This window comes from Petaurus breviceps, unplaced genomic scaffold, assembly GCF_028583685.1.
Source record: "Petaurus breviceps papuanus isolate PSGF00001 unplaced genomic scaffold, PetGlider_PUasm1.0 90667, whole genome shotgun sequence".
Taxonomy (NCBI): domain Eukaryota; kingdom Metazoa; phylum Chordata; class Mammalia; order Diprotodontia; family Petauridae; genus Petaurus; species Petaurus breviceps.
This window is the reverse complement of record NW_027187302.1, coordinates 6,909,866-6,932,684: the sequence shown is the minus strand read 5'-3', so window position 1 is coordinate 6,932,684 and position 22,819 is coordinate 6,909,866. Positions and strand designations below refer to the sequence as shown.

The following is a 22,819-nucleotide window of genomic DNA, read 5'->3' as shown; positions in this document are numbered from 1 at the left end:
ATTCTTATTTTAAGATCCAAATATATCAAATAACTTTATTGATCACCCACTAATTTCAGTAGACCAACCCAAATCTGAAATTTCTGGCAATAGGAATTTTGATTTAAGATGTATGGTGGATGTGAGAGAGCTTATTTTAAAATGTGGAATGCTTTTGAAGAGGCTAGACTTGTGGTAGTATGCTGAAGTGTTGCAAGACTTTGGACAGTTTAAAAAGCACGAGATATTAACTGGGAAGAAGGGAGCCAGGATGTATAAGGGTGAAAAAAAAAGGAAATAAGAAAGTAAAGAGGGGCTAAAGACAGAATTTTCCTGCTTTGAAATTTTCCATTCAGTACTAATAGTAATCTCCAATGTACTCCTGAAAATCAACTTTGAGCAGGCTTTGTCACCCAAATTGTAGGTTGTCAAATAGCTAGCATACTGTGTAAGGGAATACCTTGTGAGATATTTGTTATATTCTACAAATCCAGTAGATTTTAGTCACTTCTAGCTAAGCACCAGGATAAAGGTGATTTTATATGTGTGTGTATACACAGATATACACATATATATGTGTGTACATACATACATACATACATACATACATACATATCCACATATAACCACTACACCTGTCTTTGGCAGTAAACATTATTATGGACAGATACCAATCATTTTTTGTTGTATAGACTGATTTGAGAGAATATCATAAGCATCTAGCATTTTCCATGTAAAGCTCTAGATGCTGGTGTTGTCATAACAGATGTCACTGAAATAAAAAAGAAAATTAAAAAAAAACTCCCACACACTCAAATTTTAGAGAAAAAACATCAGCAGATGTCAATTATATATTTTTGATTCATTAGTCATGCAATAAGTATTCACATTGACAAGTTGGAGAGAGACGGTAAGGTATAGTAGATTGAGAGCTGGCCTTGAAACCCCAAAGACCCAGTGGATTCAAGTCTTACCTCTAACCTATATTTTCTCTGTGATTGGGGCAAATCATTTACTGTCTCATTGCTCTTGAGCAGAGGTGACAACCAGATTAGAATGTAATTGGGAAATATTTAACAAAATGAGTAAGAATACAATAAAACATAGATAGTATGAATATGTGGTCTTTAAAGTCAATTTGTTGGGTGAGGGAAAACAATTGAATGGAGGGGAGTGGTGCTCTCTTTTTATGAGTTTGATACCAGTGCTCTAGATAATTTTCTTAAGAACATAAGTTTTGGAGAAGATGATGAGCCTGCATTGGTAGAGAAAGTTCCTTCTCTTCCCTATACTAACAGGATCATAGGACCTAGCCTTATAAGTGGAAACATCAGATTTTCTCTCAGTCACTCTTCCTATCTTGTTCTTTGACCTTTTTCTTCTTTTATTTCTCAATTCTCTAACTTTCTATGGCTTCAGTGATTTTTTTCTGTGTGGTTTGATACAGCTGTGAAAATTTGCCATAGAACTCCCTTGTTCCCAGCTTAGCTTGGTGCTGGTTGGATGGCTTTAGCTGAGGACTCAGTTGTCCTTTTGAGAATAATGCAGCTAACTTACATATTGTTGACTATGAGTGAATATTTTTTTTCCCAGTAAGTGAATCCAAGGTCCATTTTTACATTTTTTATTTTTGCTGCCTTATGTTAGCCAGGGCTTATTAACAGATGTGATAACAGGAAAGAATAGATTGGGACTCAGATGGGTAAATAGTCCTATAGAAATTCCATAAATAAAAAATATATTCTTGAATCATCTTTAGATTTGGACTAAAGCCCTGGGGATACAAAGAAAGGCAGAAGACTGTCTGTAAGGAGCTCACAGTCTAATTGGAAAAGGCCCCCCCCAAAAAAAACACCCTAAAAGTGTACAGGAGGGGGAAGTAGGATGCCTAGGGTGGGGGCGTGGTTAAGTCCGACATGACCTGGGCTTTCTCCTTTAACAAAGGATCTAAGAGGAGCTCTCCATATGTTCAGTCTTTCCAATCAGAAGGGAAGGAGGGGCTCCAGGGGCAAAGAATACGTAGGAGGTATAAATTTTAGATTAATATGATGTTGTAGAAAGATAAGTTTCTGGAGACAGGGATAAAGATCAGGAGAACAGCCAGGTGGGAAATAATGAGATGACTGCCCTCAGCCCCATCCTTCAATGGAAGATTGAGAAAAAGTATCCATGCCCCCCTTTTCTCCTCTTCCCTTCCACCCTCTTCTCCCTGCCACAGCCCTCTCCCCCCCGCCTCCCCAGTCAGGAGGGAGGCCTGTAGGGACGAGGGGCCAAGGAGATTTGTTTTAGTATTGTTGTGACCTTAGATCTTATAAGAAGATGAGTTTCTGCAGACAATGATAACATTTCTTTATTCCTCAATTATGGATAAACTGAGAGTGAGGGAATTAGTCAGTAAATAAGTATTTATTAAGGATTTACTGTGTGCTGAACACTATGCTAGTTGGTAGGGATACAAACACAAAAATGAAGCAGTTCTTGCCTAAAGGAGCTTGTTCAGTTGTGAGAGCACAACATGTGTATGTACACATACTTGTACAATATAAATAGGCAATTTTTTCAGGAAAGGTACTAGCGTGCAACCTTCTATATGTACATTGTGATCCCCTTTCATCCTGTCTTTTCTAGCAGATTGACCATTCTGTTATTCCCACTCTCTCATTAATCTCTCCCTGTCTATTGACTGAATCCCTCCTGCTTACAAACATACCTATATCTTTCCTATCCCTTGAATCTGTCCACCCCCTCTGTTATCTCTCTTTTCCTTTTTCTCTTCCTTTCCTTTGTTCCTATGCTTCCACTTATTTTCCATTACTCTCTTCTTAATACTTTGCATTCTAACTTCTGACTTCATCATTCAACTAAAAATTTTTTTTTTCCAAGGGTACCGATGACCTCCCAATTGCCAATTCTAAAGGCCCTTTCTCAGTCTTCATTCTTCTTGATCTCTCTTTTAACACTGCTGATCACTCTGTTCTCCTTGATACTCTCTTCTCTCTAGGATTTTGTGACACTACTCTCCTGATTCTTTTCTACCCTATCACTATTGGATCTTAATTGATAGTATATCTGGAAAATCACAGCTGTTTCCTAAAGGCTTTGACTCTGGTTCTCTTTTCTTTTCTATCTCTCCTTTTCACTTTATGGTTTCATTAGCAACTGTGGATTCATTTCAACTACCATCACTATGCATATGATTCCTAGATATGTTTATCTAGCCCTAACTTTTCCCCTTATACCTAGTTTCACTTCTCTTCTTGTACATCTGCCTCTTGGACATATCAAATTAGATGTTGTGTAGACATCTTACACAACATGTCCACTATAAAAATTGTCTTTTCCCTCAATTTTTTCTTAATATTAAATTTTCCTGTTACTTTTGAGAATAACATCATTTCCCTAGGCGCTTAGGCTCAGAAAGGCACTATTTTCTTTGACTCCTCTCACTCTTATCCTCATATTAACCTATTTGTTGCCAAGTGCTGTCAATTTTACCTTTGCAATATCTCTCATATATTTGCTCTTCTCTCCTCTGACATTGCCACCACTCTGGTCTACCCTTCATCACCTAATTTCTGAACTATTTCAATAGCTTGGTTGTTCTCACTGACTCAGATATCTCCCAACTCCACTTCATCCTCAGTTCAGCTTTCAAAAAGTTCTTTGTAAATTGGAGACCTAACCTTGTCTTTCCCCTATTCATTAAACTCCAGTGATTTCTTATTCAATTTAACTTTTAAAGCCCTTCATATCCTGACCCCTTCCTACCTTTCCAGTCTTTTTATAATTTACTCCCTTCCATTCACTCTACAGTTCAGTGGCACTGGCTTCCTTGCTCTTCCTAAGATAGTACACTCCATCTCTGACTCGCTGTAGTTTCACTGGCTTTCCTCTATACTTGGAATTCTCTCCTCCTCCTGCCTTCAAAGAGAATTCTTCATAGTTTCTTCAAATCCCAGCTGAAATTCTTCCTTCTTCCAGAAGTCTTTCCTAGTTCCTCTTAATGCTAGTGTATTCCCTGTGAGATTACCTCCAGTTTATTCTGTATGTATCTTGTTTGTATATAGGTTTTTTCATGTTGCCTTCCATTTTAGAATGTGACCGCCTTGAGGGAAGAAACTGTTTTGTCTTACTTTGTATACCCAGTATTTAGCATGGTTCCTGTCATATACAAAACACTTAGCAATTGATTGTTGACTGACTGATTAGCAGCTGGGAAGAATCTTTCATATAAAAGGTGACTTTGAGCTGAATTTTGAGGGAACAAGGGACTTTGAAAGTTAAACATGAGGAAGGAGACTGGAGTTATGAAAACTCAGAGAAGACATATACCAGAAGGAAAGGCTAGTCAGTTATGTCAGAGTGCTTAAGAGAGTTCAAGGATATTGAGTAATAAATTTGATAACCACATCACGAAGGTTGAGAAATGAGTGAAAGGAGAGGAAGTGGAGGCAGGGTCTAAGTTTGTTTTTTTTTCCCCCCTAGGGAGGAGAGAATTATAGAACAATGGCTTAACAGGTTTGGATCTGTTTAGTGAGAAAATTTGGATGTAGGAACCAATAGATAGAGATGAAAGATTAGAGAAAGAAGGAGTGATTTTGAAGGAAACTTGAAGATTCTGAATAATGTTGTGATTTATGTCTGTCCATTTCCTTGGATCAGAAATATAATTTCTGTATCTATTTCTCACCCTTTTAGATAAAGTAGTATTCTGTATTCTTCCATTTGTCCTCTAATTCCTTTCTATGATTTGTTTTCATTTGCAGATTGTTTTTGTAACATTTCAAATCCAAGAATAACTTAAATTACCTAATTGTCTGGCTGTCAGCTCTTGGCCTAGAAGCTTTTATTATATTCTTATACTCTGCCAAATCATGTTTCCTTAACCCCTGAAGATGTAGAAAATGGAAGATTTGCAACGTGGCACAAATTCATTTGAAGTCCTTTGATGAAGTTTAATTTAGTTTAAGCTCAAGATATTCAGAGTAAACATTTAATAGATAACCTGGAAAGTTGGAATCTTGGGGAATATTGGATGCTAGTGTGTGTGTGTGTGTGTGTGTGTGTGTTTATAATATAGTTATGTCTTATAATATATAGTGCATATTGTTTATTTTCATTATTTTGTTTTATTGCCATGCCTCCAGGCTTGATAATGTAACCCATTTGTATTTTAGTTTTTGTGAAATGAATGATTCTTAATTTTTTTAACTTGGTATCAGTAAACTAGTTTTTTAATAGTGGAAAGAACACTCTGCATTTGGAGTCAGAAGGCCTGGGTTCCAATTCTAGCTCTAGTACTTATTAACTTCATGGTTAGGGCAGCTAGGTGGTGTGGTGGATAGAGTGCTGGCATGGAGTCAGGAAAACTGGAGTTCAGCTGTGGCCTCAGACACTTAATAGTTGTGTGACCCTGGGCAATTCACTTAATCCTGTTTTCCTTAGTTTTCTCACCTGTAAAATGAGCTGGAGAAGGAAATCGAAAACTACTCCAGTGTCTTTGCCAAGAATACCCTAAATGGGATCATGAAGAGTTGGACATGTCTGAAACTACTAAACAACTGTCACCTTTGTGGTTTTGGAATTTTATTCCTATGTCTAGTATCCATTTGGGACTTATTTTGGCATGATATCAGATATTAGTCTATACTTAATTTTTTGTGTTAGCTTTCTAGCTTTCCCAGCAGTTTTTTGTTAAATAGCAAATCCTTTTCCTAAATTGTAGGGGTCGTTGGGTTGATAATGTTCATTTACTTTTCTGTTGTATACCTAAGCTTTTCTACTGAATGATCAGTTGATTACTGCTGTATAGTATGTTTTGAGATCTGGTCCTGGTAGACCCCTTCCCACATTTTTTTCATTATTTCCTTTGAGAGTCTTTTACTTATCATTCATCCAGATGGATTTTGTTATTATTTTTTCCCAGCTCTGCAAAGAAATCCTTTTGTAGTTTAAATGGTGTGTCACTGAATAAGGAAATTAATTTAGGTAATCTTGTTATTATTTTAATGGGCAATCTATAAGCAATTAATATTTCTCCAATCATTTAATTTTTTTCAAGCCTAAACTAACGAATAGTCCCCCAAACTAATCAAATTTCTTTTTTTTAATAAAATTTTATTTTTTAATCAAGAAAGAAATCTTTCTTTCCCTTATACCTCACTTTCCCCTCCTCCCATTGATAAAGAAAGAAAAATAGAATCCCTTACAAACACAGTCAAACAACATCAAATGCTCCCTCCCTCCCATTTTCCCAGTTAGTTTCAGGGGACGTATTTTGAAACCTGCTACCAACCTCCAGACAGAAAACTGATGGACTCAGATGAGGAACACATACATACATAAATACATACACAAATACATACCTGATTTCTGCCAGATTCCTCTCTAGTCTTTCCCAGCAGTTTTTATTGAATAGTGAGTTCTTATTCCAGTAGCTGGGGTGCTTGGATTTATCAAGAACTAGGCTACTGTGCTTCTTTTCTCTATGTTGTATACCTAATCTTTTCCACTCATCAGCCTTACTATTTCTCAAGTTAGGGCTGGGGAACCTGTTTTCTAGGTCTTCAAGTGCAGCCTTTTGACTGAATTCTTACTTCATAGAACAAATCCTCTTAATAAAAGGATGTGTTTTGTAAAATTTAGACTCAGTCAAAAAGCTGTACTCAAGGACCTAAAAGGTGACATGTGGCCTCAAGGCCCCAGGTTTGTTACCCTTGTCTTAACCAGTACCAAATTGTTTTTGATGATTACTGCTTTCCAGTATAGGTGGAGATCGAGGCGCCTCCCTTTCTCACTGGCTCCCCTTCCTCCCATTTCTCTTGAGATTCTTGATCTTTTGTTTCTCCAGAAAAATTTTATTATTTTTTTCTATCTCTATAAAGTTTTCATTTTGTAGTTTGATTGGTATCCCATTGAATAAATCAATTAATTTATGTAATATTGTTATTTTTACCATTACTCAGCCTATCAGCAGTTAATAATTCTTCAATTATTTAGACCTATATTTATATAAAGAGTATTTTGAAGTCATGTTCATATAGTTTTTGTGTGTGTCTTGGCAAGTTGACTCCCAAATTTTTTATATACCTTTTGTAGTTATCTGAAATGAAGGATGTTGTTGGTACTGAACAGAAATGCTCATGATTTGTATTGCGATTTTTTATTTCCTGTGCCTTTGCTGACTTTGTTAATTATTTCAATTTCTTAGTTTACTGTCTAGGGTTCTCTAAGTAAATCAGTATAACCTTTGTAAAAAATCCTCTTTACCTATTAGGCTTATTCCTTCAGTTTCATTTTTCTCTGATAAAATCTCAAGGACAGTTTATTAAATGCCTTTTATGGGGGAAAATACCCCAAACAACCTAATTTTCATGAGGTGGAATGGGCTTGAGAGCTTAGGGTATCACTGTTCTCATTATACCTGATCTGTCTCTATTCAGAGCTTTGCAGGATTCTGACAGTCTTTTTGTATAGTTTTTGATAGGAAAGTGTAATTTATAGTTGTTTCTTTTAGAATTTCTTGATAATTATTCCCTCTGATCCAGTTTTAGAACCTTACTGGAGTGTTTATGGATGATTCAAGTCCTGGCTAAAATCCCACCTTCTACAAGTTCACAAGCCATTTTTGTTTATTTGATTTTTTCCAAACTGCTCTTCTTGTCTTTGTGGAGCTACCACATTTGCACACCAGTGTGCTATATGGGCACTATTTCCTCATATAACATGTTGGGGACTGTGATAACCAAATGTGGTTGTTCCATTGTAATTGATGAGAAGAGATTTGTTGTATAAATTTAGTAATTAAACATATTTTTAAGGTGTGATTTTCAGAGATAGATCTTTTCTATTTTTCTTCTCTTTGTTATTTTTCTCATAGTTTTAGCCTTAGCACATTGTCTTGAGAATCTAGTTTAATTGGATCATTTACAGCATAACTTTTGCAAACTAATTTTTTTCTTTACTTCTTGCTGTTTCATGAGCTTGTGTTGCTTGTATTTCTCTGGCTACCTCCTTAAGGTTTTACTAATGAGTTTATATTGTAAACAAATTTTGCTGTCATCTATTATTTCTTTTGCTAAGAAACTAAAGGGTTTGCTTACTAAGGAAGCTTCTCTCTCTCTTTTTTTTTAAGCAATTTGGGTTAAATAACTTGCTCAAGGTTACACGACCAGTTATTTTTGTGTGTGTGCCGAGTATCTGACGCCAGAACTGATCCCAGGTTTCCCGATGCCTGGGCTGGTGCTTTTACTCACTGCACCACCTGGCCTGCCCCTAAGCAATTGGAGTTAAATAACTTGCTCAAGGTTACACGGCCAGTTATTTTGTGTGGGTGTTAAGTATCTGAGCCCGGAACCGAACCCCGGTCTTCCGACTCTGGGGCCGGCACTCTTATTCACTGTGCCACCTGGCCACCCCTGCTTCTTTGTTCTTTTACATTACATTAGTTAAATTCTCATAGAAAATAGTGGTAAGTCAAGAAGTGTTTATTTTTTCCTTTATTTTCTAACATACATTTGTTTCACTAGGTCAGGTCACAGCTAGAACCCCAAAATGTCTTTTCATTTTTATTCTTCAATTTTGGAGTTGATTTTTATCTTTGCTTCAACAAGTTAATATTCAGACATTTTACTTGTAAATGTCTCTGATGTTGGTAACCATCCAATTTAATTTTTGTGATGTTATTTGCTACTCATTATATCTAGTGCTTTCTTCCTGATAAAATCATTCATGATATCTAGGTATGAGGCTTTTGTGTAGTTTACAAGCCTCTATTCTCTTTTACTTTTTAATAGTGAGCCACATTTTCCAGTGCATTTATCCCTGTCCTCCCTCCCCTCTCTCTATCTTTTGCATAAAAATCACAGAGTACTAGCCTGTTTTCGTCTAGTTTAGAAGTCTTCATAGAATTTATCTACCTTCTTTACCTATGTAATGAATATTGGCCCATGTGTTGTAGTTATCTCAATGATTGTCTTTTTGCTTATGCTTGAGTACTACAATGTGAGAGATCTATAAAATGCAGTTTTTTGTTACCTTTGGATGTTTGGTAAAACTGACCTTAACAGTTCTTTCATTTGACACTCTGAGGGGAACCTGTGAGACATCTTTGAGTTTAATTTTCTGGTTTCATTTACAGTGAAAATGTAAATATTGATATGATTCAGTTCATTCAATGGTATGTCAATTTATTGGTCATTAGGCATGAACAGTAAGTTCAGGTTTATTGAAAATTTTATATGTTTATAATAGTCCTTACCTTTTACCCAAGGGATTTTTAACTTTTTAAAAAATTGATATACTTTTGTCAAGGATCTCTTTGGCAGACTATTGAAGCATATGTCAGACTTGAGATTTAGAAAGGTTAATTTGACAGTTGAGTGGAAAATGGACTAGAGTGGGGAGAGACTTGAGGCAGGAAGACCAACCAGCTGGTTATTACACTAGTATGGTGTGACATGTTGAGGAACTGCACAAAGATAGTGTCAGGTGTAAAGAGGAGAGAAGGAGGTATATGCCAGAGATGTTATGAAAGTGGAAATGACAGTACTTAGCAGATTGGACATTATTTGAGAGGGAAGGAGAAGTCAAGGATGATGTCTAGGTTGCAAGCTTGGGAGTCTGGGACAGGGTGATCTCAAGAGTAATAAGGAATTTAGGAAGAGGAGATGAATTTTGGGGAAAGATTATGAGTTCAGTTTGCATGTATTGAGTATACTGAAAGAAATACTTGAAACCTCAAGTATATTTGATTCATATCTTAGCTCTGCCACTTTCTAGCTGTGCAGACTTCAGCCAGATACTTTCTTCTTTTTGTTATCTCATTTTTTGTATTTGTAAAATGTGATTATAATGCTTTTATATATACTTAGGTCTTTAGGGAGGTTGTATGAATCAGATGGAATGTTTAGTAGACATTAAAACACTTCTACATGTCAGGTATTGTGATTGTTATTTTTTATAGTTTTGCTTATTTCTTTTCATAATTGCTCTCCATTTTTTTTTTTTTTTACAATATGGGTTTTTAATTTAGTGTCTACTCTAGGGATTGTGGAATATCACGAAGAGGGAGACAAATACTGATAACATGGGCCTGATGTGTGATAAGATGAATATATTGTAGAATGACAACATAAAATTAATGAGATTCAGAATAAGAACACATCATCTTGAAAGAACTATTTTGTTAATGCTTAGGAAATAGTAATCAAGTGATTTGGAGCATTTTCCCATGTGATATAGATAGCTTTCATTTCTTTCTCTGAAAACTGCTTTTTCATATCCTTTGACCATTTATCAATTGGGGAATAACTTGTATTCTTATAAATTTGACTCATTTTTCTGTATATTTTAGAAATGAGGCCTTTCTCAGAGACTCTAGTTGTAAAAATTGTTTCCCAGCTTTCTGTTTCCCTTCTAATCTTGGTTGCAATGGCTTTGTGTCAAAACTTTTCAATTTAATGTAATAAAAATTATCCATTTTATATTTCATAATGTTCCCTATCTCTTGTTTGGTTCTAAATTCTTCCATTCTCCATAAATCTGTCAGGTAAACTGTTCCTTGCTCTCCTAGTTTTCTTATAGTATCAGCCTTTATATCTAAATTGTGTACCATTTTTATTTTATCTTAGTACACGGTGTAAGATGTTGCTGTATGCCTAGTTTCTGCTATACTATTTTCCAGTTTTCTCAGCAGTTTTTTAAAATAGTGAGTTCTTATCCCAGAACCTGGAGTCTTTGGGTGTATCAAAAAGTAGATTACTATAGTCATTGACTATTGTGTCATGTATACTCAAACCTGTTTCACTGATCAGCCACTGTATTTCTTAGCCAGTATCAAGTAGTTTTGTTTATTGCTGCTTTATAATATAATTCAAGTTCCGGTATTACTAGGCCACTTTCCCTTGCATTTCTTTTCATTAATTCCCTTTCAGATGAATTTTGTTATTGTTTTTTTTCTAGCTTTATAAAATAATTCTTTGGTGGTTTGATTGGTATGGCACTGAATAATTAAATTAATTTAGGTAGATTTGTCATTTTTATTATATTAGCTCGGTCTGCCCACAAGCATCTGAGGTTTTTACAGTTATTTCGATCTTACTTTATGTGTGTGAAAAGTGTTTTTGTAATTGTGTCCATATAGTTCCTGAGTTTGTTTTGGCAGGTAGGCTCCCAAATATTTCATAATGTCTACAGTAACTTTAAATGAAATTTCTCTTTCTATCTCTTACTGTTGGGCTTTGTTGGTAATATGTAAAAATGCTTATATCCTGAACCTTTGCTAAATGTGTTTAGCATTTCACATCCTTTTTTTAGTTGATTCTTTAGGATTCTCTAAGTATATACCAACATGTCATCTGCAAAGAGTGATAGCTTTGTTTCTTCTTTGTCTATTCTAATTCCTTCAGTTTAATTTTCTCCTTGTGTTGCTAAAGCTAACATTTCTAGTACAATATTGAATAACTGTGGTGATAATGGACAACCTGGCTTCACCCCAGTCTTACTGGAAATGCTTCTAGCTTATCCCCATTACATATAATGTTTGCTGATGGTTTTAGATGCTACTTATCATTTTAAAGAAGACTTCCATTTATTCCTTTGCTCTCTGTTTTTAATAGGAATAGGTGTTTTGTTAAAGCTGTTTCTGCATTTATTGAGATAATCATGATTTCAGTTAGTTTTGTTGTTGATATTGCCCATTATGCTGATAGTTTTCTTAATATTGAACCAGACCTGTATTCTTGGTATAAATCCTACCTGGTCATAGTTTATTATCCTCGAGATAAATTGCTGTAATCTCTTTGCTAATATTTTATTTACAATTTTTGCATCAATATTTGTTAGGGAGATTGGTCAATCTATAATTTTCTTCCTCTGTTTTGGCTATTCCTGATTTACGTATCAGTACAGTATTTGTATCGTAAAAAGAATTTGGTACATTTCCTCCAATTTATTATAAAGTCTATAAAGTATTGAAATTAATTGTTCTTTAATGTTTGATAGGATTCGCTTGTAAATTCATCTGGTCCTGGAGATTTTTTTCTTAGGGAGTTCATTAATGACTTGTTTAATTTCTTTTTCTTAAATGGGGTTATTTAAGTATTTTATTTCCTCTTTCATTCTGGGCAATTTATATTTTTGAAAATATTCATCCATTTTACTAAGATTGTCAAATTCATTGGCATACAGTTGTACAAAATAGTTCTTAATTATTGTTTTAATTTCCTTTTCATTTGTGGTGAATTCACCCTTTTCATTTTTGATACTTGGTGATTTGTTTTTTTCTTTTAAAAATAAGATTAGCCAAAGGTTTATCAGTTTTATTGTTTTTTTTTTTCATAAAATCAGCTCTTAGTTTTATTTGTTAGTTCAATAGTTTATGTAATTTCAAGTTTATTAATCTCTTCTTTGGTTTTCAGAATTTCTTTTTTCTTTTTCGCTTATTGGTGGGCAATTGGGGTTAAGTGACTTGCCCAAGGTCACACAGCTAGTTTGGTTTTCTTGTGTGTTAAGTGTCTGAGATCGAATTTGAACTCAGGTCCTCCTGACTCCAGGGCTGGTGCTCTATTCACTGAGCTACCTAGCTGCTCCAAGAATTTCTAATTTGATATTTAATTGGGGATTTTTATTTTGTTCTTTTTCTAGCTTTTTTAGTTGCATGCCCAGTTCATTGATCTCCTCTATCTCTATTTTATCTATGTAAGCATTTAGAGACATAAAACTTCCCCTAAGAACTGCTTTTACAGCATCCTATAAGTTTTGGTATGTTGTCTCCTAATTGTCATTCTCTTGGATGAATTTATGAATTGTTTCTATCATCTGTTGTTTATTCTTATTCTTTAGGATAAATTTATTTAGTTTCCAATGAATATTTAGTTTATCTTTCCATGGCCCTTTATTACATGTAATTTTTATTTCATCATGATCTGAAAAGGATGCATTTAATATTTCTGACCTTTTGTATTGGATTGTGAGGTTTTTATGCCCTAATACATGGTCAGTTTTTGTGTAGGTGCCCTGTACTACCAAGAAAAAAGTATATTCCTTTCTTATCCCCATTCAGTTTTCTCCAGAGGTTTACCACATCTAATTTTTCTAAAATTCTATTCATCTCCTTAACTTCTTTATTGTTTATTTTGTGGTTAGATTTATCTAATTCTGAGAGGGAGAGAGAGGTTGAGGTCCCCCATTAGTATAGTTTTGTTGTCTGTTTTCTTCCTGTAACTCCCTTAACTTCTCCAAAGATTTGGATGCTATACTACTTGGTGCATATATATTTAGTAATGATATTACTTCATTGTCTGTGGTACCTTTTTAGCATGATGTAGTTTCCTTCCTTATCCCTTTTAATTTTTGATTATTGCTTTTGCCTTGTCCGAGATGAAGATTGTTACCCCTGCTTTTTTTGTTTTTACTTCAACTGAAGTGTAATATATTCTACTCCAGCCTTTTACTCTGTGTGTATCCCTTTGTTTCAAATGTGTTTCTTATAAACAACGTATTGTAGGATTATGTTTTTTATTCCACTCTGCTATCCATTTCTGTTTTATGGGAGAGTTCATCCCATAAATTCACGGTTATGATTACTATCTGTGTCTTTCTCTCCATCCTATTTTCACCCCCCCCATTTATGCTTTTCTCTCCCCTTTCTCTCTTTCCTTCCTCACTAGTTTTACTTTTGATCACCACCTCCCCTCAATCTACCCTCCCTTTAATCAGTCTCTTCCCTTTTCTTCCCCTTCTACTTCTTCCTTTTCTTATATTCACCCCCTTCCTTTTCTTTCCCCCTTTAGCTCCTATTTCCTATAGGGTAAGTTAGATTTCTGTAACTGAATATGTTTTTCCCTCTTTGAGCCAAATATGATGAGAATAAGGTTCAAACAATGCTCATCTTCCTGCATTCTTTTCCTTTAGTGTATTAAGTACCTACATCTGATATAATTTATCCTTTTCAGCCTCCTCCATTCCCATTCTTCCAGTATATCCTTTTTACCACTTAGATTTTTTTATCATCACATCAAAGTCTACTTATACCCCTGCCCTTGCCCCTTCTAACATTATAATATATAGTTCTCAAGAGTTACAAGTTTCATCTTCCCTTGTAGAGATGTAAACGGTTTGCCCTTATTAATAGCATGTTTTTTTTTTTAATTTCCTGCTTACCTTTTTATTCCTTTCTTGAGTTTTATATTTGAAGATCAGATTTTCTGTTGAGTGTTGGTCTTTTCATCAGGAAGGTTTGGAAGTCCCCTATTTCATTGAATGTCCATCTCCTCCCCTGAAAGATCATGCTCAATTTTGCTAGGGAAGTTGATCTTTGGCTTTAATCTACACTCCTTTGCCTCATGGAATATCATATTCTAAGCCCTCTAATCTTTTAATGTAGAAGCTGCAAAGTCCTATGTAATCCTGATTGTGTTTTCACGATATTTGAATTGTTTCTTTCTGGCTGCTTACAGTATTTTCTCTTTGACCTGATAATTTTGGAATTTGGCTGCAATATTCCTTTGCGTTTTCAATTTGGCATCTATTTTAGGAGGTGATTGGTGGATGCTTTTGATGGCTATTTTTTTACTCTCTGGTTCTAGAACCTCAGGGCAGTTTTCCTTGATGATTTCTTGAAAAATGCTGTACAGGCCCTTTTTTTCCATCATGGTATTCAGGTAGACCAATAAATCTTTTTTTTTTTTTTGAGGGCAATTCGGGTTAAGTGACTTGCCCAAGGTCACACGGCTAGTTTTTGTGTTAAGTGTCTGAGACCAGATTTGAACTCAGGTCCTCCTGACTCTAGGGCCGGTACTCATAGACTGTGCCACCTAGCTGCCCCAAGACCAATAATTCTTAAGTTCTATTTTCCATTAAGGTAGTTTATGCTTTCTTCTATTTTTTTATTCTTTTGATTTTTTTGGACTGATTCTTGATGTTTCATAGTCATTAGCTTCCACTTGCCCAGTTCTAATTTTCAGTGAATTGTTTTCTTCAATTAGTTTTTGTATCTCCTTTTCCATTTGGCTCATATTACTTTTTAAAGAGTTATTTTCTAGTGTCCTTTTTCCCCCTTTGGCCAATTGTATTTTTCATAGACTTGTTTTCTATAGTTAATTTTTGTCCTTCCTTTTCCTAGCTATTGACTCTCTTGCATATCTCTCATTTCTTTTCCTAAGTTTTCTTCTACCTCTCTTATTTGTCTTTTAAAATCCTTCTTAATCTCTTCCAAGAGGGCTTTTTGGGCTTGAGGCCAGTTCATATTCCTCTTTCATATTTTGGATGTGGGTATATCAACAATGTTATCCTCTTCTAAATTTGTGTTTTTATATTCCCTGTCCCCATAGAAAGAATCTGTGGTTATTGTTGATTTCTGCTTTTTTGCTTATTATGTTTGTCTATTTCCTCACTTCTAAAGTTGAGTTGTCCTGCTGGACCACAGGTGGCTCTGACCCAAGCTTTTGTGCTGGGGGTCAGGGAGCTGGTCACTGACTTTGTGTAATGGGGCCTCAGGTGTTGTCATCTGGAGGCTGTAGGGGTCTGGCAGCTTAACTGATGCTGAGGTGGGATCAGCAACACTGAAGCTTGTGGGGCGAGGGGGGGGGGTCAGGCCAGTGGAGCATGACTGAGGCTCCCCTGGGCTGCTCTGAAGCACTGGAAGGTTTGGTTGCTGGAGGAAGCCTGCCTGCTTAGAATGGTGCTTCTTGGAGTTGTACTCAAGCACTGAGAGGTTTGAGTGCTGGAGTCTACCAGTTCCCCTGCCTGTGCCAAGGCACTCAGGGGGTCCAGGTGTTGATGTTTGCCTGCTGTACCACTTTGGGGCTCAGAATCTCTGATTGGTTTACTGGGGTGGGGCTTGCCACTGGCTTGCTGGCTTAGCTGTACCCGGGTTTTCCCTGGGGCAATATTTTCTGGGTTTTTAGAGATAAATAAGGGAGAGTGAGAGTGACTTGCTTCTTACTCTGTCATCTTGGCTCCCAGAAGTGAGAATCCCTTTTTGTGCTTCTCTTGAGTTTTGTATTAGAAAGTTGGATTTTCTATTCAGCTCTGGTCTTTTCATCAGGAATGCTTGAAAGTTCTCTATTTTATTAAATGTCTGTTTTCCCCTGTGGTGGATTATATTCTCTTTTGTTGGGTAGATGATTCTTGGTTATAATCTCAGCTCCTTTGCCCCCGGGAATATCATATTCCAAGTCCACTGATCCTTTAATATAGAAACTGCTAAATCTTGTGCTAGCCTGAGTGTGGTTCCACTGTATTTGAATTGTTTCTTTTTGGCTGCTTGTAATATTTTCTCTTTGACCTGGTAGCCCTAGAATTTGGCTGTAATATTTCTGGGAGTTTTTGGGGATTTCTTTCAGGAGGTGACTGGTAGGTTCTTTCAGTTTTTATTTTACCCTCTGGTTCTAGCATATCAGGGCAATTTCCCTTAATAATTTCTTGAAATCTAATAATTTCTTGAAATCAGTGATTTTGATCATGACTTTCAGGTAGTTCAGTAATTCTTAAATTATCTCTCTTGGATCTATTTTCCAGGTTAGTTGTTTTTCCAATGAGGTATTTTACTTTGTCTTTTATTGTTTCATTCTTTTACTTTTGTTTTATTATTTCTTGATGTCTCATGGAGTCATTAACTTCCAGTTGCCCTCTTCTAATTGTTGAGGAAATATTTTCTTCAGTGACCTCCTTTTCTACTTAGCTAATTATTTTTTAAGGAGTTCTTTTCTTGTGAATTTTGTAGCTCTCATTCCATTTGGCTAATTATGCTTTTTAAGGAATTATTCTCTTCATTGGATTTTTGTGCCTCTTTTACCATTTGGCCTATTCTGTTTTTAAAAGTGTTATTTTCTTTAGTATTTTTTATGCCTCCTTTACGAAGCTATTGTCTCTTTTTTTCATAATTTTCTTGCATCACTGTCATTTCTTACCAGTTTTTCTTCAGCCTCTTTCATTAGAGTTTTAAAACTTTTTTTTGAGCCTGAGACCAATTAACATTTTTCTTTGAGACTTTGGATGCAGATGTTTTGACTTTCTTGTCTTCTCTGAGTTTGTATTTTGATATTCCCTGTGACTGTAGTAAATTTTTATGATCAGGCTCTTTTTTTTGTTATTTGCTCATTTTCCCAGACTGTATCTTAACTTTTAATTTTATGTTAAAGTTAGGCTCTCCTCCAAGGGTTCAGGAGGCACTGTCCCAACCTTCAAGTTTTTGTGCTGCTATTTGTGCTGCTATCTTACACTACGGCAGTGTAAGTTTTGGTGCTTCCTTGCTGGTATGATATAAAATATGCTCTCCTGGCCTGTGCTCTGGTCTGTGAGTGACCACAAACACGTTTTCCCATCCTTAAATTGTAACCAAGGTCCCTCTACCCCTGTAGTCATATGGTCTAGTTTTTAGCTAGTGCTCCTCCTTGCCCTGGGACTGGGACCTTGACCTAAAACTGCATAGTGCCAGCAAAGGGTCTCCTGTGATCTCCTTTTGATCAGTTGTATCCCCTTAGTGTGGGCTGAGAGCTCTGAAAGCTGCAGGAGCTGATTCATTCACCTCCTAGTCCAAATGCTGGCTTGCCAGGATCAGCCTGTGCAGGTTTTAGGTCTGTTCTCACCCCAGTGAAATCTACCTTTCCTGCTGAACTTCTAAGTTGTCTTAGACCCCTTTCTATATCTTTCAGAGCAGTAATAGAAAAAAAGACAGTTCTATAGTAGTAAGCAAATTGAGGAATAAATCATCGGTTAATTAGATTTGTCTGCATCAGATTTCCTGTTATTTGGAGTCACATAGCTTCCTCATTCATGTCTGCCTCAATGGGAAGCCTTCCTTATAGGTAGGAAAAAGAATAAAGATGAAAAATTTATAGACTTCCTGAAATAAATGCTGAAAAACAAATTGGGGAAAGTTAAGATGCAGAAAAGTGTTATCTTCTTTGTGAGATGAAAATTCTTATGAGATAAAGTAAAATTTAAAATACATATTGTGTTGACCAAGTTGGAAATGAGATTGTAAAAGTCAAATGAAATATTAGATAGAAAATAGGGAAAAGGCATACGCATTAACTATTAATTTAAACATTCATTCAGTTAACTATTTGTTAAGTTCCCACTAACTTGCAAGGTACTGTTCTTGGCACTTTGGGGATAGCAGAAATGAATGAATGATTCCTCTTCAAGGAACTTTTTAAATTTGGTAGGAAGGTGAGATATTTAAGAAATGGGCAACACAACTAGGTTGTGTTCTAGTTCAGAAGAGGTAGAGTTTGCTTCTGTCTGGAATAATCAAGGTAAGATTCAGGGAGCACAATAAGCAAGTAAAATAATTTTGCTTAAAAGTTTGCTGAATAAATAGAATTCTCAGATGTTATTTTGATCATATAAATCCCATTTCTCAGAAATATATATTTCTTCCCAATTATGCAAATTTTAATTCCTGATAGATTTAATTCCTTTAAGACTACCAGTCACTACCTCTTACCTAATTGCCTTTCTTTATCTTCTTTCTGTCTGTGGATTTGAATTCTTTACTGTGGCTAATGGTGATGGTGATAATAATTATAAAATAATAATTACATTCAATGTTTATTTATGAAGTGCTTTAAAATTTGCAAAAAGCTTTACATGTTTTAAAACTCACTTAATCCTCACAACAACTGATATAGGTGCTTTCATTAGCCCTACTTTATCAGAGGTGGTATTGAGTCAGATCTTCCTGCTCCAAGCCCTACATTTTCTTTCCCAGCACGTAATTTGTCCTCTTTCACGTCTTGCTTTCTTGTAAATACTTCCTTTTGCCTTGTTTTATCACAATAGTTTCTTTGAGTTTTATTTGCTTCTTGGAGCCTGTTTATTTGAAGCTCACTTGTCTATGTCCTATCTCCCTTGTCCATCTTTCTTTCCATTTCTTGACTAAGCAGTTTTACTAATCCTTATAAAACTGTAATCAAATGAGAAAAACAAATCAAGGAAAACAGTATGTGCTTTGGCATAAGTATATATGATTTCCAGACCAAACTGTTAAGTCTAGCATACGATATTCACAACATTGTTAGTGTCTAACCTTAAAGAGTATTGTGAGACTTGAGTTTATCATAAATCTCACATAGGAATTTTGAACATTTTCGTCAACATTGCTTAGGGAGTATGATGATTAAAAGATAGAACCACGTCAATAAAAATAAGATTTTAAAGAGCCGTGAAGCTTATTAGTATTGAATGATGTTTGTATTGCCTTAAAAACTGAGTTATGTCTCCCAGTGAGGCAGGTAGGTGGTTCAGTGGATATTGTGCCAGTTCTGGAATCAGGAAGACTCGTCTTTGAGAGTTCAAATCTGCCCTCAGACACTTACTTGCTATATGACCCTCAACAAGTCACTTAACCCTATTTGCCTCAGTTTCCTCATTTGCAAAATGAGCTGGAGAAGGAAATGGCAAACCACTCCAATATCTTTGCCAAGAAAACCCCAAATGGGGGTCATAAAGAATCAGATATGAGTGAAAATAACTAAATAGCAACAACAACGAATGTCTCCCTGCAGCATCCCAGTCACTCTAGAAACTGACTTATGTAATAATGAGTGACCTGAATTTTCAAGAAAATGAACTTAGGAGGAGGCCCAAGCAATGGGAAAAGGACCTCTGGCTCCCAGTGGCCCCAAACCTGAGTATAAAGCATTCAGGAATTAGGGCAATGAAGATTCTCTTTGGTACTCAGCTGAAAACAGACTGATTATCTGAAATAGAAGATGGTAAAGGTAAAGAAAAAGTAGAGGTATAAGTTTCTGGGAGCAGTTACTGTTGTTTCAGAGCCAAAGATCTGTTTGAGTGTGTCCTCAGATGCTATCCACCAAAAACCTGTCAAGATGCACATATAAAGCAATGAACAGTATATCTACTTAGTAAAGAAAGAAGTGAATTTTTATTCAAATTATGTTTCTTAGCTAAAAGCAAAAATGAAACTGGACATGTGTGGGGATTGTTAGACACCAGAATCTCAAGGAGAAAATCTCACATTCTCCTAGAAATCACTATAAAAACTGTTGGTGCTGAATCATTCTCACATCCTGTACTTTCTATTAACATAGTCACTACTCTAGTTCCCACCCTGATCACCTCTTCCCTTGACTATTGCAGTAGCATTCTGATGTGTTTTCCTGTCTCAAAACTCCAATCCATCCTTCACATAGCTGCCACACTAATTTGCTCGTGTCCAGAGCGTGCTGTTTACCTGTTAAGTAAATTTCTTTGGCTACCCAGTGCTTCTGCAATCACATATAAGCCCTTCAGTTTGGCATTTAAAATCCATCACAACCTGCTGTACCTACCTTTCCAACTTTATTGTACATTATTCCCTTTTCTACAGTCTATGGTCCTTAAAAATGTATCTTCTTAGTATTCCTCATGTATATCATTTTGTCTTTATCTCTTATCTTCACTCCATTTTACAGTCTTCCTTGACTGGACTGTATTTCTTTCTCCCCTTTTTGAATGAAGACTGTAATAGAGGTCTTTGGATTTAGTAGGTAAGAAATTTTTGGTCACCTTGTAGAAAGTAGTTTTTGTGGAGTGGTAATAGTAAGAAGTCATATTTACAAGGGTCACCTCCTTATAAAAAGTTAGTTGGAGCCGAGAAAATGGTGGCAACAAATGAAACAGATCCTTTTGGGGAGTTGAGTTGTGGAAAAGAAGGAGAAAGAATAATTTGAGGCATTGAAAGGGTCAAGACTTGAGCAAGTTTGTAGGTAGGACTGATATAGGTGATAAGGAGGATTTAACACGAGAAAAGCGTTTTTCAAAGGAACAGATTTCTAGAGAAATGGGAAGGGATGAGATCAAAACACAAATTGGTTTGTTTTGGTAAGAAAAAGGTCCACTTCTTTCTTAGGATCTAGAAAAAAAGGAGAGAATGGAGAAAGGTTTTAATGTATTGAGTAGCTTAGGAAAGGTATTTATTTCTCATTAAACTAGAAGAGAAGAACAAAGTGGCAGGGGGTAGAAACAATAGGGAGGCTTGGAAAGAATTCAGGTTACACTGAGGGCAAAGAATAGTTGTATGAGAAAATAGTCTTAAAAAGAGATGAAAAGTTAGGTAATGGTGAGAGAAAGGAATTTCAGGTTTTTGGATCCTTAAGGCATCACAGTTATCATTGATGATGGGATTAGGCATATGATCTTTCCTATGTGTAGTTGAGATAGAGTGAAAATGAACTAGCCTGCCTGTGTATTCAGGATGAGATGTGCATATTAAAATTACAAGTTTGAGAGCAGGGATTTGGATAGAGAGGGAAGATTGAGTAAGATAATGAACACCTTGAGAAAAGAAAGGAAATAACTAGGAAGCTCCTTGAACATAGCAACAAAAATTTGAATATGGTTGGTGTGAACTTCAGAGGAGAACTCGGTCCTAAGTGATGGTGATAAAGGAAAAGTGGTAGTCTAGAGCAAGAAGTATACCTTATTTTCCTCTTTGCCTAGTGTGTTTGAGATGAGAACATGAGAGAAGGCTCAGCCATTACTCAAGAAAGTGGACAGTGGTGTAGTGTCTTCTGCAGAGAACTAGGTTTTGATAACAGAGAGAGATGGAAAAAGTTTGAAGTGAAAATATCAAAGATAAAGACAAGTTAACAGTAGATTAGAAGGTTCTAGGGCCAAATGGTACTGGAAGATGGCAGAAGGGGATACGGGCTATGGAGGTGTGGACAATATGACAATTTAGGGAGAATTAGGATAAGGAAAAAATAAAGGTTTTAGTTTAGAGCATGTGAACTGAATCACAAGTGTAAGGACAGACAGAGCTGGGAATTTACCTGCTATTGAATGGGGTAAAAAATGATTGATCAGGGTCCCCATCATCCAATGTCCTTTGATGTCTACTAAGCCAGGACTTTGGAACTGAATAATATAAAATTGGACAAGACAGGTATTGAAGCTTTGATCTCATTAGGACTGTTCTTTAACCATTTGAACTTATTATTCATATATTTAAGGCCCAACTAATAATATCTATAAGAAAAAAGTAATAATGATAGAATTAAATTTCTCAAAAATGTTTTTTGAAATTTAAATGTTTTGTTTCATTTGTTAATGACTAATAGAAGTATAATGAACTTGATATGTGATGAGAAATTGTCATCATTCTAATACATTAAAGAATAGACATGAAATTATTTTTATAAACAAGTCTTTTTTTTTTCTTTAAAGGAAATGATTGTTGACAAAGTAAATGGACAAGTTGTTCCTCGGTACTTGATATACGACATAATTAAATTTAACGTAAGTACCTCTAAGAACTTACATTCTGTTTTTGTTTTAAAAGTTAAGATGTTCTAAAATTATCAATATGGTTCAAGTTGCAAAATATTTATTGCAAATAATTGAGCTGAGAAAGTTGTATTGGTTAAAACTTACAAATCTCAAGCTTTTCTTAGAGATATTAGCACCTTTATCATATTATATTTCTCTAATAGTTTCAAATAATCCTGTGTTCTAGTCAATGTATAACTTTTTTTTTTTTAAGCAGTTGGGGTTAAGTAACTTGCTGAAGGTTACATGGCCAGATATTATTTTTTGTGTGGCTGCCAAATATCTGATGCTGGAACTGATCCCAGGTCTCCTGATGCTGGGGCTGTCACTCTTACTCACTGTGCCACCTGGCCACCTCAACAATGTATAACTTTCACAGGAAAGTTTCATATTAGATAAAATGAGAAAGAAGGAGTGAGGATAATTTCTGTTTGCCTTTGCAGGATATTGTATCCCTATAATAAGATTTTAACTTAAATAGTAAGTTCATTATTATTAATATTTTTTCTTTTTTGAGGGCAGGGCAGTTGGGGTTAAGTGACTTGCCCAAGGTCATATGGCT

The 22,819-nt window shown here is 35.6% G+C and overlaps 1 protein-coding gene across 3 annotated transcripts in view; it reads left to right on the top strand.

Annotated features, from left to right (window-relative positions):
• RNGTT (RNA guanylyltransferase and 5'-phosphatase) overlaps positions 1 to 22,819 on the top strand; it is a 399,154-nt gene that overhangs the window by 101,077 nt on the left and 275,258 nt on the right. For all 3 annotated transcript variants that reach the window (XM_069065120.1, XM_069065121.1, XM_069065122.1), the window contains one exon: positions 22,156 to 22,227. In XM_069065120.1, the coding sequence (XP_068921221.1) occupies positions 22,156 to 22,227 (72 nt within the window). The remainder of the gene's footprint in view (positions 1 to 22,155; positions 22,228 to 22,819) is intronic.